This window comes from Notothenia rossii (assembly GCF_949606895.1).
Source record: "Notothenia rossii genome assembly, chromosome: 4".
Classification (NCBI taxonomy): domain Eukaryota; kingdom Metazoa; phylum Chordata; class Actinopteri; order Perciformes; family Nototheniidae; genus Notothenia; species Notothenia rossii.
The window spans coordinates 4,353,271-4,367,433 of NC_136902.1; the positions used below are offsets into that span (position 1 = coordinate 4,353,271).

The 14,163-nt window shown below is 41.3% G+C and overlaps 2 protein-coding genes and 1 long non-coding RNA gene across 7 annotated transcripts in view; 2 read left to right on the forward strand and 1 right to left on the reverse strand.

Annotated features, from left to right (window-relative positions):
• Positions 1-6,274, reverse strand: part of LOC307035466 (NACHT, LRR and PYD domains-containing protein 12-like) — a 68,077-nt gene extending 61,803 nt beyond the window's left edge. For all 3 annotated transcript variants that reach the window (XM_079674780.1, XM_079674782.1, XM_079674781.1), the window contains exons 1-3: positions 5,952-6,274; positions 4,991-5,149; positions 4,652-4,756 (exon numbers count right to left, since the gene is read on the reverse strand). In XM_079674780.1, the coding sequence (XP_079530906.1) occupies positions 4,652-4,756; positions 4,991-5,118 (233 nt within the window). In that variant the 5' untranslated portion in view covers positions 5,119-5,149; positions 5,952-6,274. The remainder of the gene's footprint in view (positions 1-4,651; positions 4,757-4,990; positions 5,150-5,951) is intronic.
• The window catches only part of LOC307035473, a 296,952-nt gene extending 285,262 nt beyond the window's left edge, over positions 1-11,690 (forward strand). Inside the window, exon 2 of the long non-coding RNA XR_013807115.1 lies at positions 10,019-11,690. This is a non-coding gene — a long non-coding RNA (uncharacterized lncRNA). The remainder of the gene's footprint in view (positions 1-10,018) is intronic.
• LOC307035471 (uncharacterized protein) overlaps positions 1-14,163 on the forward strand; it is a 47,099-nt gene that overhangs the window by 25,705 nt on the left and 7,231 nt on the right. The window contains exons 3-4 of one of the 3 annotated variants that reach the window (XR_013807114.1): positions 9,331-9,455; positions 9,605-9,788. The exons of 1 other annotated variant lie outside the window; for it this stretch is intronic. The gene's annotated coding sequence lies outside the window, so the exon portion shown is untranslated. Of the gene's footprint in view, positions 1-9,330; positions 9,789-14,163 lie in introns of those variants that run through there. One more of the 3 variants, XR_013807113.1, reaches the window with a different exon arrangement.

A 14,163-nucleotide genomic window follows, 5' to 3' on the forward strand; every position in this document is an offset into this window, starting at 1 on the left:
GTGGTTTTCTCTGACGACCTGCTATTTGCTGGCTCGATCCAGAGAGGAAGTAGCTTTACAGACATTACATCTCGTATTGCATCTGTCAAAGCCTGGGTTTCATAATATATTGGAATAAGAGCTGTCCTCTTCCCTCTCAGACAATCGTTTATCTGGGAGTGGAATTAAACTCAGCCAGCAAAGCGCGGCTCTCGCGGCAGCGAGTGGAGGAACTGACAACTCTCCTCCGGCGTGTCACAAACCCGCACAGCCCTCTCCGTGACGCAGCTGCTCGGCGTTGGCGTCAGCTGGTCACGTGATGATCCCCCTGGGTCTCTTCCAACAGGGGGACACTCCAGAGGTGGTTCATTCACTGCAGAAGCCTGCAGTTAATGAACTGTGAATGACTCAGACCTGTGTCACGCACACTGGCGCCTCAGTGGGATTTGGCTTTGGTGTCACGCGCATTAAGCAAAGCCCCATTTGAACCTTTAGACCAGGTTCCACTTAAACTGTTGTCAGCCAAAGTAGTATTACTTTTGGCTCTATCAGCGAAAAGGGTGAGTGATTTGTCTGCTGTCGTGGCAATTTCTTGTGTTACCTTATATGTTAAAACCAAATGCTTCTGAAAGCATTGTCTAACACTACTGTACCATTTCTTCATATTTGCTGTTTCCTCTGCATACTCTAATGAGGTTTATTATTCTCAAGCGCTTCAAGGCCACAGAGCTGATTTGGCAGACTATGTTGAAACTACTCCTCTTCACACAAAGTTTGAACTTCCATATTCTGATAACCATTATACTTTATACAGCTCAAGGACACAGGTGTCTAATAACAAAATGAGACATCCGTGTGAAAGCAGATTTCTGAGACGTTCCGCCTAGCTACACAAAAACTCTGTCTGCCCGCCCTATCTTGTATATAAGCTTTCCTATTCTGTGACTATTGCGCACACTCCTGCAGACTACCCTGTACTCTGTGAGACTTGTGCCTTCGAGGCGCCTCGAATAAAGATCCAGAAAGACAACTCTGTTTGTTTCACCAGTTTATTGATTGATCATTCTAATTGTATATCTCCAGAGTATTGACTAGGTCTAAGATTTCCATAACACTGCTCTCTCTGTGGCTCCGTCATGTCTCCGGATCCAAGGAGATGGCAGTTCAGCTGTTTTACGCCCTAACCCGGCTTTTATGCCAAAGGTCATCACAAGCTCTTTTAGAGTCTAGAGTGATGACCCTGGATGGCTTCTTTCCCCTTCCTCACAGGTCGGTGGAAGAAGCCGTGTCTCATCTCCTCTGTCCTGTGCGCGCGCTGTCCTGCTATGTGGCGCGCACGGCTGCCTTGCGCCGTTCTCAGCGCCTGTTTGTGCACTATAGAGAGCGCTCGATCGGGCAGCCACTATCTGCACAACAGCTGTCACACTGGTTGTGTGAGGCTGTGTCACAGGCATATGTCTCCTCTGGGGTGTATCCCCCGGAGAACATGAAAGCGCACTCCACCAAAGGAATTTCCTCCTCCACTGCTTTGCACGGAGGAATGTCTTCCCCCTGTTCATTTATTCAATTTTATTGGAGGGACGTCTCCCATTCCTCTCTGACACAACCTGTACTGAGTGTCTTGTCAGAGTGAGTGACGTCAGGGATCCAGCTGTGCGCTCTCCTGCCTGTCTGCACGCAGAGAGCTGCTGTTCCCCCTCTTTTGTCGCTGGGCAAAGTGTGACCTTCGTCTCTACTTTCTCACAGCGGCAGGTATTTATTGTTCCCAGCCTTCGTCCCCTCATGGAAAATATTCATGTTATGCTATGTTCCAGGGACGGTGATGCGTAGGGTTGGGAACTGAAACTCGGTTCCAGATGAGAACCGATAAGAAAATCCTGGGTACCGGGTACCCATACAAAATACACAATTTTGGTTCTGCTTAACGGTTCCTAAACGCGGTAGACCCTGTATTCCAGCGGGTCCGTCTGCACCGCGGTAAAATACAGGGCGGACCTGGAGAATCACAGAACGGCCGACGGCCGGCACCGCCCTTAATAACGGCCGGCACCGCCCTTAATAACGGCATCGTGTAAGTTGCGCTGACAGGCGACACAGTTGTCCCGCAGCGAGGCTCCTCCCGCCCTCACGTAGACAGTTCACGAGCTGTCACTTCATTACACCAAAGATGGATCGTGATAAACGCTCTAAAGTGAGGCTCCACTACACTAAAAAAGAAAAAGACAAGGCACAGTGTAATGCCTGTTAATAGCTTGCCACAGGCATAGCTCAGTTAAAATAAAGCACAGCTATTGTGCAATACATTGTATTGCAAGTATATATTTTATCTGTAAAAATGTCAGTTAAAGCTTAAAAGAATAAAGATATTTTTGTTCTCTAAACGTCATGGCGCAATAGGCATGGGTTGTTATTGAGCAGGTGTGTCTGTGCTTCTAGTACCGGGCGGACCCATTGGGGCGCAGACTACATCCTGCTTCGCCCTTAACCCAATAGTGATAGCCTTAGAGGGCGAAGCCATATACGAAATAGAACTGAAGTTAGCTACTGTAACTCCAGCTTCTATGAGTATTGCTGCAATACAATAGTAAATGCTGCACTGCGTTATATATCAAATGCACCCTATAGGACTCATCATTGCACACTGTATAGCCTAACTGGATGGTCCTCACTCACTATGCGTAGGATGCAGCATTGGTTTTTATTAATGTATAAAGCCATTTTAGGAAAGCTTCCACTCTACATATGTGCCAGATTTGCTCCAGTTTGTGACTCTTACAACCTCAGATCCAGTGCCTTGATACGGTTCCAGGTTCCTGCTGTGCGGACTGAGGCTGGAAAAAGGAGTCTCTTTTATTATGGTCCTTGGTCTTGGAATGACCTTCAATCACGCCTCAAACTGAGGGCACTTGTTTCTATAGCCTGTTTTAAATTGAAGTTGTCAGAAGTCCTTACCACCAGCTGCTCTTGCAGTAATAAGTAGTGCCTTTCTTACTGTCCTAATGTGCACAATGTAGTAACTGCTTTTTTTCGTCTTTTGTTTTCTTAGTTATGTTCTCTGTATTTTATATGTTTGTGTTATGTGTTATGTGTAACGTTGCTGCCTTCTTGGCCAGGTCAGCATTGTAAATGAGATTTTATCTCAATGCTTTTTTATCTGGTTAAATAAAGGTTAAATAAAAAATAAAAAATAAATAAAAAATAAAATTGGCGTAGCCCTGCTGGGCCTCACTGGCTCTACGAATAGCTGAAGAAAAGTTATTTTGTATGGGAGCAGATTGTCGGGCCTCCTTCCTATTTATACCGGAAGGGAGCCCGAGGGTGGGGCCCACCTTGGGGGTGGGCGTGGACTACAAGTGTTTCAGTGCTGCGCGGGTGCGCAGGGGGATTACCCAATAGCAATAGCCTTAGAGGGCTACGCCAATACTCATAGAAGCTGGAGTTACAGTAGGTAACTTCAGTTGTTATGCCTGCTGTGACGTTAAGTTACTTTGTTCTCCGCTTGTAATTATGCCGTTACAAGCTTCAAAGTTGTATTTATCATCTGAATTTGCTGAAACATGTTTAATATTCTGTAAAGCCAAGACTTTGTTTATTTGAAATCAGATAAAAACAAACTGTAACGGACCCTGCCGTGTTATCTATGATGACTATATTTAGTTTTTAGAGAGTATTTATCAATATCTTTGCTATTTAAAACTATTGTATGCCACTGATACAATAGGATTCACGTGGGAAGGTTGCTTATGTAGTACAAAGCAAAAAAATAGGTACAGACATTTTCCGATTCACAAAACATTGCGTACCGGTGAGGGAAGTGTGTACGGCACTTCCTACGCCGGTTTCCCTTTTATAAATCACAATCGACTCAAAATGCGGCGCAGCTTCTGAGGGCTTCACGTAACGCCCATATTTGCCAATAAATAGTCAAAGAAACGCCCTTTCATTCATTCATTCATTCATTTTGACTGACTGCATGGAGAAGATCGCAGGAAATGACAAAAGAACACTTAAAAAAGACATCTCACACCGTGTCAGATTTTGGTTATTTTGGGGAGGTGGAGATAAATCATATTGTTTGGTGGATGCAGTTTGAACCAGAGTAGCAGCATGGAGGTCGGATCGTCACCAAAATAAATAAATAAGTGCAAATCCCGCCAGTGCAAGCGCAGCCAATCAAACCGTGTGCAAGCTGGGAGAGCCAGACCGCAGTTCATTTCCTCATATTCCAAACGAGATATTACGGTAGCAAATCACCCGGTTCTTTACGACCAGAACTATTTACCGGGATACAAACCGGAGGAACCAGGCATGGAGGGAGGTGGCAGAGACAGTTGGTGAAACTGATAGTTTTTTCACCTGTTTGGAGAGTTTATATCCAGTTTACTTCGTTTTAACATTGCTATTGCTTTGTATGTCGGGGGCGGGAGATTCATGTGATTGGTTGTTGGTCGCGTTGCTCGCAAAAAATCGCCAAGCTTCAGACACGCCCAGCATCAAGATTTTTTGATGCCTGTAGTGTAGACGGGCCGTTAGAGTTTGCGTGGAGGACCGCACGTTTTCCCGTCAAGTTAGTATTTTATAAATCGCAAACATTGCGTAGAAACTGGTGTATGCCATTTTTGGAGCGTATATCCCTTTATAAATGAGGCCCCAGGTCAGTAGAAACTCTTACTTTGTGTCTGAGGGTCCAGGTTCCTTACTGAAGTTTAGAGGAGACACTTTAGACCAGTCACTCTTCAGAGACAGACAGCTGGGGACTGGAGACTCTGTTCTCTGTCTGTGGAAACAACACATGTTTTAAACATCATTAGTTCATTCAGAGAGCACATTTTGACTTCTGTCTGTATGTAGATTATTTACTATTGCTGATGACATCAGGGATCAAGAGTTTAAACATTGTTACTGTACTGTTACTAAGTTTCTTTACTGCGATCATTAAACAACAGGTTAGATGATCAGATAACAGAACAACTGAATCCTCTTCAGATCATGTTACAGCAGAAACTCTTACTTTGTGTCTGAGGGTCCAGGTTCATTACTGAAGTTTAGAGGATACTCTTTAGACCAGTCACTCTTCAGAGACAGACAGCTGGAGACTGAAGATGTGTCCTCTTCTTCCTCATCTTTAAAACCACTCATCTTCTCCAGTCTGAGAGATAAACCAGTAACACTGGACACACACACACACACACACACACACACACACACGTTTCAATCATAACCATCATAATAATAAACTTGTGTTATGATATTAGGGTCATGCAGAGCCAGGCAGCTGTCCTTTTGAGAGAGAGAGAGAGAGAGAGAGAGAGAGAGAGAGAGAGAGAGAGAGAGAGAGAGAGAGAGAGAGAGAGAGAGAGAGAGAGAGAGAGAGAGAGAGAGAGAGAGAGAGAGAGAGAGAGAGAGAGAGAGAGAGAGAGAGAGAGAGAGAGAGAGAGAGAGAGAGAGAGAGAGAGAGAGAGAGAGAGGTTTGCGCATGGTAGAGCGAGGGAGAGTGAGCGAGCGGTGCTACGGTTTATGAAGTAAACGAAACAGCAGCAAATGTCTGTCGAGTGTCTTCAAAGTTAGATCTGTAACAAAGACCTTAATAAATGCAACGGCCTCCCAAAGAAGAGCTCGCCTTTCTGCCTTTTTGAAAAGTGGGTTATTGAACCGGAAGTTTGTTGCTTCAGCCCTGGAACACTGCAGAGAGTCACCCCTGCTTCCTCCACTACGGTCTGGGAGCCGACAGGAAAGTTTAACACTTGGTTAAAAATACATCAAATCAGTCGGACTTCAGACAGGCCGCTCCCCATTTTGACTGCGCTGGGCTGTCGCATGTTATGTTGCTATGATGAATCAGAAAACAGGAAATAAAACCAGTTCACACCACTTGTAAAAGTCTCTTTGGACTCTAGGACGCTGATATTCTGACATCCAGTAAAACAGAGTAAATAAAGTGTTAAAAAGCAGATCCTGGTGTTAACACTCACCCTGTTGTCCTCCTGCTCCGTCCAGCTGTAAAATGGCGTCTGGCAGTCTGACAAGTCTTACTCCATACTTTCACTTACAACTTCCCTCCCTGTCTGCCTTTCCTCTTGATTCATAACCAGCCTTATCAGCTGAACCAGTTCACATATGTTTAGATAGAAATAAAGCTAAACACAAGCTCAACAAAGTTATTGAAGTAAACATATTAAAACCACAGTGTGGAAATAACCCAGTAAACATCCTGCATTCAAAACCTCACTTAAAGCGTGTAGGTATTTAAGTACTCTAGTGTTAACGGTGCATAAGATTGCTCCCTATTTTATATATATATATTTGTTTCAGGATTAATAACCCTGCTGCATTAATTGCATATATTACTGTATTTTCCCAGAATACAGAATGTGTGCCTCTGCATGTTGAGGTTATAACCACATTAACATTTACTCTTCACAATTAATTTAAGACTAACACAACTGTGTCTAAATTATAGTTAGATCAAAAGGTTAATAGACCTTTTAAAAATTAATGATTTCAACCCACCATTGAGCGCCGTTAAAAAGCAACCAATACAATACCAGATTAAAAGTGAAATAAAAGGAAATACATACTTTGATATTTATATATTCACTTTTTTGCTTGTTTATCTTCTACTGCTGATATGTTTTGTATTTGCTTCTTATCCACATGCTGCTGTGTGAAAAAAACATTCCCAAATTGGGATCAATAAAGTATATTTTGTCGTATACGAAAAATGTAATATATTACTATGCGTGATTTTCTCTTACCAAACTTACTTCTACAACAATTAACAGTCAGTCCTGTTAGCAGTTTAATTTGAATACAACCACGTCTTTTAAGATTAAACAACTCACTATAACAGTTTTTAGGTGTTATCATCTGGCCGGGCTAAATGTTGGCAAAAGCCATTTACTTTAAAACGTCATGGCAGGATATTCTCTTCCAAGTTATATCTTGCCTGGTCCAACACCAACTTGATGGTGAGATACATTACATTTAGCTGATGCTTTTGTCCAAACGGCTTATAATAAGTGCAATAAACTGTGACGATACAAAGTCAGTACAGCAAGAAAAATGCAGATATATATTTGGTTCAAATACGACGAACCATGGTGCATTGCTTTCAAATGGGCTGAACTAAAAAGAGTGCTCAATTTTTACATTTTTGTATTATTTTTTTAATTGAATGGCCAAGGTAAAATCAAACCAGGGGTTTTTTAGTTTGCGATGGAAGATATTAACATTTTCTACTGTCCTGATTTCCATGGGAAGCTAATTCCACCCATGTTGGAGCCAGGATGCATCGATCGTTTTTCTTAACCAGTTTAGATTTGATCACGGCCACTTTCACATCATGAACAAAGCATCGATGCAGCGTCAGAGCGTCAACCTTGGGGTCTTCAACCCTCAAAACATGACTTTGACAGCTACAGTTGCTTCATAGAGCATCATGACACATTGTCCAATCACTAAACCTGGGCAGCCATCACAGCATCTACGTACACCATGTTTTAAACTTTTTCTTTTGACCATGGGTGCTGAAAAATGCATTCCAGCAATATCACCTGTAATAAGTCTGTATTCTAGCATTTTAAATCAGAAAAATAACCTCATCAAAGACGTGCTTTATAATGCAAACTATACAACCACTGTGTTATGAGTGTCTCTATGCAGTAACACAATATAAAGTGAGTGCAGAGGAGTGGACTTCAAATACTTCGTTACTGTACTTACCGGTAAGTACATTTCTCTGGTATCGGTACTTTACTCCACTACTTATTTTTCTGACGACTTTTTACTTTGACTTCTTACATGTTGAACTCAAATACCTGTACTTTCTACTTCTTACATGTTGAACTCAAATACCTGTACTTTCTACTTCTTACATGTTGAACACAAATACCTGTACTTTCTACTTCTTACATGTTGAACCCAAATACCTGTACTTTCTACTTCTTACATGTTGAACACAAATACCTGTACTTTCTACTTCTTACATTTTGAACACAAATACCTGTACTTTCTACTTCTCACATGTTGAACACAAATACCTGTACTTTCTACTTCTTACATGTTGAACACAAATACCTGTACTTTCTACTTCTCACATTTTGAACACAAATACCTGTACTTTCTACTTCTCACATGTTGAACACAAATACCTGTACTTTCTACTTCTCTCATGTTGAACACAAATACCTGTACTTTCTACTTCTTACATTTTGAACACAAATACCTGTACTTTCTACTTCTTACATGTTGAACCCAAATACCTGTACTTTCTACTTACATTTTGAACACAAATACCTGTACTTTCTACTTCTCACATGTTGAACACAAATACCTGTACTTTCTACTTCTCACATGTTGAACACAAATACCTGTACTTTCTACTTACATTTTGAACACAAATACCTGTACTTTCTACTTCTCACATGTTGAACACAAATACCTGTACTTTCTACTTCTCACATGTTGAACACAAATACCTGTACTTTCTACTTCTTACATGTTGAACTCAAATACCTGTACTTTCTACTTCTTACATGTTGAACACAAATACCTGTACTTTCTACTTCTTACATGTTGAACCCAAATACCTGTACTTTCTACTTCTTACATGTTGAACACAAATACCTGTACTTTCTACTTCTTACATGTTGAACACAAATACCTGTACTTTCTACTTCTTACATGTTGAACACAAATACCTGTACTTTCTACTTCTTACATGTTGAACTCAAATACCTGTACTTTCTACTTCTTACATGTTGAACACAAATACCTGAACTTTCTACTTCTCTCATTTTCCAAACAGGCTGGTTCCTTTAGTCTGAATGTGTGTTTGGTGGCGTGATCATTATTATTTAGAGTCATTGCGTGTCTATTGATTTGAACACGATCCGTGTATCCATCATTTCCTGGTCTTCTCTAAAGAAGAGGGACCAATGAAAACGTTGTCATGTTGCCGTTGGTCACCATGGAAACATTCATTAGCTAACAATGACATTATTGTTCTATTAATATAAAGGGAGGTCAGGTACTCTTTAAAACAGCTGCTAGTTATGGGTACTTTTTACTGAAGTACATTTCAAAGCCTCTTTACTTTGACTTGAGTAAAGAAGTTTAGTCAGTACTTCTACTTTCACCAGAGTATTTTTAAACACGAGTATCTGTTCTTCTACTTGAGTAAAGAATGTGTGTACTTTTGCCATCTCTGAGTGAGTGTGATTATTTGGCAGCACCCACCTGTCCCTGAGCGTTGGTGATCAGCTGGCTGGTGATGCCGGCCATGTTGGACATGTTGCTGGTGATGATACAACTAGCACTACTCCTTGATTATGAGCATGTTCCCTCACCCAGGTCCAGGATGCGGTCCCCGGGTCGGTTCCAGCGCCAGCCCTCCAGCTGCTGGTGCTCCGTGTACTGCAGCCGGCTGTCATGAAACACCACCCGGAGGATGCTCTGAAATACAATATAAGATAGAGGTTAAAGATCTCCTATCATGCTATTTTTAGACCTATATTATGGGTCTCAGATATATACAAATATATTAAAAACATGTCTATGATGTGTTTTGCTCAAAATACCAAACAGATCAAGCGTTTTAAACATCCCTCATATCCCTCTATTCCAGCCCTGTTAGAGAAACGCTGATTCTCTGCTGGCCCCGCCCTCTTTTGAGCAGCAGCCACACTGTGAGTTCTGTGACGAGCAGGCTGTCTGCTCGGATGCAGCCGTGATGAAACGCCATCATGTTGCAAACCACTTCAAGGATTGTTTCTGAAACAGTATGGAGCTCAAAGGCTTTCTCTCTTGTCGGTTATTTCCTGCTTCTTCACACACATGCTCTCCAGTACAGATTAGCTCTGAGTGTTAGTGATGCTAATGTAAACACCGACCATATTACGTCCAAAACTGTCGGGCATTGTTTCTGATAGCAACGTTTCTGATAGGGCCGTGGGTCCACATTTCAGATATTACGTCATATCGGACGCAAATCTGGATCAGCTCCGTTGTTAGAGATTTGGGTACGGAGGAAACGAGAGAGGGTTTTATTTTCTGACGCTGCGTGAGTTCCCTGACACACCGGGGACACATCTTTATGTATAAAAGACATCAAAAAGTGCATCTTGCATGACAGGTCCCCTTTAAACGTTGGGGTACAGGTTTGTATCTGCAGACCTGTGTATATATTGGAATGAGCCCCCCATTGATATCTGGACATCAGGGAGTCTACTCTCACTGCGTTGCCGATTGAAAACTCACCTGCATCTTTGCTAAAACACTTCTGAACGTAGCACTAACAATCTGGTTGGGCTAATAGACAGGAAATGTACCTGCAGGATTCTTGCTTTTAAGGTTTGTTTATTCATGGATGAATGCACTAATTGTAAGTCACTTTGGATAAAAGCGTCAGCTAAATTAAATGTAATGTAATTGGTAAAGTATGTGCGTTCTTACCTTAACCATTTTGTCAGTGATTTCCGGAAGTTCCCCAATTTTCCGATTGTCAAGCATTCTTATTTCATAGGACTGCCCTGCAAGGACACGTTCATACAGCGGGTTAAAAGACAATTCTGTCACATGTATAGTTCAATCTTTATATTTCCCATCATTTCCAGTATCATAGTATCTGCTGATGTAGATTTACAGTCATAGCAAGCATGAGTTCACGGCTCCTGCTCATAACCATTCAGGATTAGGTTTCTAAATAATAGTTTTAGTATTTAGTATAATATGTATGTAAGTGACATGCATGTGCTTCCTGTTCACACACAGAGCCCTGCAGATCATTTTGCAAGTAAAAAAAAAAAAATGTGTCGTAAAACTGCGAAGTCACACATTTGTTTGTGTGAAATGCTCAATGAACTACATCTCCGGTCTAGCAGAACAACACACGTCACCAAGATGGCCGTCACTACTGTCTTGTCAACAAAAGGATTGATTACCCTCACTATCACCACAATGAAACACGTCCAGAAGAATGTCATGCAAAGCTGCTTGCCTTCCTTTGATTCTCTCTGAACTGCCTGATCTTTTTAATGTTTAATGTCAACCATTTGTGCAGATAGCGTGAAGTAGAAAAGATCGCAGATGCTAATGTAGCGTTAACATTTCTCCCCCGGGCTTAAACGGTGTATTATAGAATGATCACACCGGTGTGACCGTGCTCTTCAAAGGGTTCACGAAATATGACTACTACTCTTACTGTTTAACATTTTGGGTTACTTAATGTTACTTCATGTTAAGCCTAATAAAAATGACACGGCTGTAATGCTAACTAACGTGCTAGCTACTAGCTAGGTACCTAACTTCCAGCCACTCCTGGTCCTTTCATCAGACGGGAAGCGAAAGAACGAGCAAGACCCATTGCTGGTATGATAACAACCTGGTACAATGTATGTGTGTCGATTAAGAGGAAAAGATGCCTGTTTTTTTTGTTGCTATTACTGTCAGGAAATCAGCTTAATATTATATCTGCTCTCTGATAACACAGAGAGTTGCAAGCAGCTATTGTCTGAGATCGCATGATGTAGTATTGTTAGATGTGCGCAGCGCCACTTGCTTGGAACAATCTTCAGCAAGAATTGAAACTGAGCAATCTCATTCCTCTGCATGTTTTTAAAGCTAGGCTAAATTAAATGCTCGTTGATACTATGGGCACTTGTAAATGTCTATAACTATGTAAATGTATCCTGTAAATATAATGTATGATGTCCTTTATTGTTTTATGTTTCATGTGGAACCTATATGCTGCAGGTCTCTTTTAAAAAAGAGATCTATGATCTCATTGGGACCAATCTGATTAAATAAAGGTTTGAAATTAAATGAAATGAAATGGTACTAAGCAGACAGGCACCTTGTTAAAGTTATCTTATTTTATAATCTATCTATATGGCGCTGATCTTAGCTATCTCTTAGTGGAGGAAAACAGTTATGACATCACTTACGCGACTCTGGGATTTGTAGTCTTTCTAGTTGCGTATTATTCATAGTCTTATATTTCAACAGTTTTATGACAAACTTTGACTTTTTTGACATGGAAATGATTTTTTAAGATTGACAAACATATGTGTAATTCATGGCACAATTCAAACGGGATCGAAAGATAATCTTTCTCTCTTCATTGACGTCACTGCATAATTTTTCCGAAATAAGGTCCCATGGACAGGAAGTAGATGGGCGTGACTTCGTCACTCTCCAAGTAGACGGAGGCCCAATCCCAAACCACTCCCTCGACCCTACCCCTCCGTGACGGAGTGAACTCCGTCTGTAGCCACACTCGCAGCTCAACGAGGCTCCCTCCTGTCAGATGGAGGGAGTTAATACAGCAGCAAGCTTTGGGACGGCCTCCCCTCTCTCCGGCAGAAACAGGAAATGCCGAAACTATATGTAACGGTTTCAAATCAGCATCTCTTAGACAAAAAGTTTAAATGAATAACTCAAATAAAACTCCCAACATCTTTCATTGTGTTTCAAAGCTCTTTTAGTTTTAAACCTGATGTTTATAATCTTCTTAGTTTTTGCAACGGTCTGTAAATATACATAACTTTATAATAAAATGCACACATTTACCTTTTTCTAGACTAAACACAGGTATGATCCTAAGTTAAAAACATATACGACGCTGAAGTTGGCTTCCGATTCAGAGCATCCGATTCGGCAGTTAAGGGGAAAGTTAAGGGACATTTAATTTACAGCGCTGAGCGAACAATCCTCCGTGTTTGAATCTCTTAAATCTCTGCATAGCCGATTTATTTGGGCTGGATTATCCCAGAGAGTCTAAAGATTATTTATAACCCAGTTTGAGATTTGTGAAACCTTTATTCTATTTGTGAAAATACAAAAAAAGGGAGATTTCAGTGCTTTTTTCACATGTAGACCACATTAGACCAGGTCCTGATCTGAAACCACTAGACCTAGACTCATCAAATCTGGACTGGATTATCCCAGAGGGTCTAAAGATTCTTTATAACACAGTTTCAGATTTGTGAAACCTTTATTCTATTTGTGAAAATACAAAAAGGGACATTTTGATCTACCCCCCAAAAGCCAAAGCCCCTTCCCCCTCCTCCCTTCTGTCAAGCGACTTTGTTAACTACTTTGAGAAAAAGGTTGATGATATTCGCTCTTCTTTTTCTGACTCACCTTTACTCACCGCTGGGTCACCTTCCCTGAGTCTTTAGACTCTGGGATAATCCAGTCCAGATTTGATGAGTGTAGGTCTAGTGGTTTTAGATCAGGACCTGGTCTAATGTGGTCTAGATTTTAAAAAAAGCATAAAAATCTCCCTTTTTGTATTTTCACAAATAGAATAAAGGTTTCACAAATCTCAAACTGGGTTATAAATAATCTTTAGACTCTCTGGGATAATCCAGCCCAAATAAATCGGCTATGCAGAGATTTAAGAGATTCAAACACGGAGGATTGTTCGCTCAGCGCTGTAAATTAAATGTCCCTTAACTTTCCCCTTAACTGCCGAATCGGATGCTCTGAATCGGAAGCCAACTTCAGCGTCGTAAAACATATGAGGTTAACATCGCAATTTCTCAGTGGATGTTTGCTGGAACTACTTGTAAACAGCGTGTTTCCTGACGGACACACACAGCGTGATTCCGGTCAGGTAGAGACTTTAGCTGTGTCCCAATTCAGAGGTTATGGTTAGAAAAGATCCGTCTTGTGTAAAACGCTCGCGAGAGTTTGGCTGAATGTCACATGGCTGAATGTTTACTTTTGGCAGGCAGACTTTCAGTTACGATCGTTAACATCAGTGGGCCACAGCAAATGATGGTGAGAAGCTAAACTAACTTAATGTCAATAACAGGGAGTGTGATTGTTGAAATACGGTGTTAGCGGTCTTGCTGTTCAAAGAAGAATGACAACACTGTAGATCACCAACACTGGTTTATTTTTTATTCACAGGCAAGTCAACGTTGTCGCAGTAAAAGTCCCCAGATAGCTCCTGGTGCAATACAATGTTCCCTTTCAGTGTTTTACTATTATGTCTGATGTTTCTCTATTAATATTGCTGCTGCATTGATGTGTATGTTGCATCATGTTACTTCTGTAGATATGTTTCCGAGCCGCTCCGATTTCAACGAGAGTTACAATGAGAACGTGACGTCATATTTACACAAGACGAATCCTTTCTTGCCATAACCCAATTCAGCATGTCCTTGTACGTCACCGGCA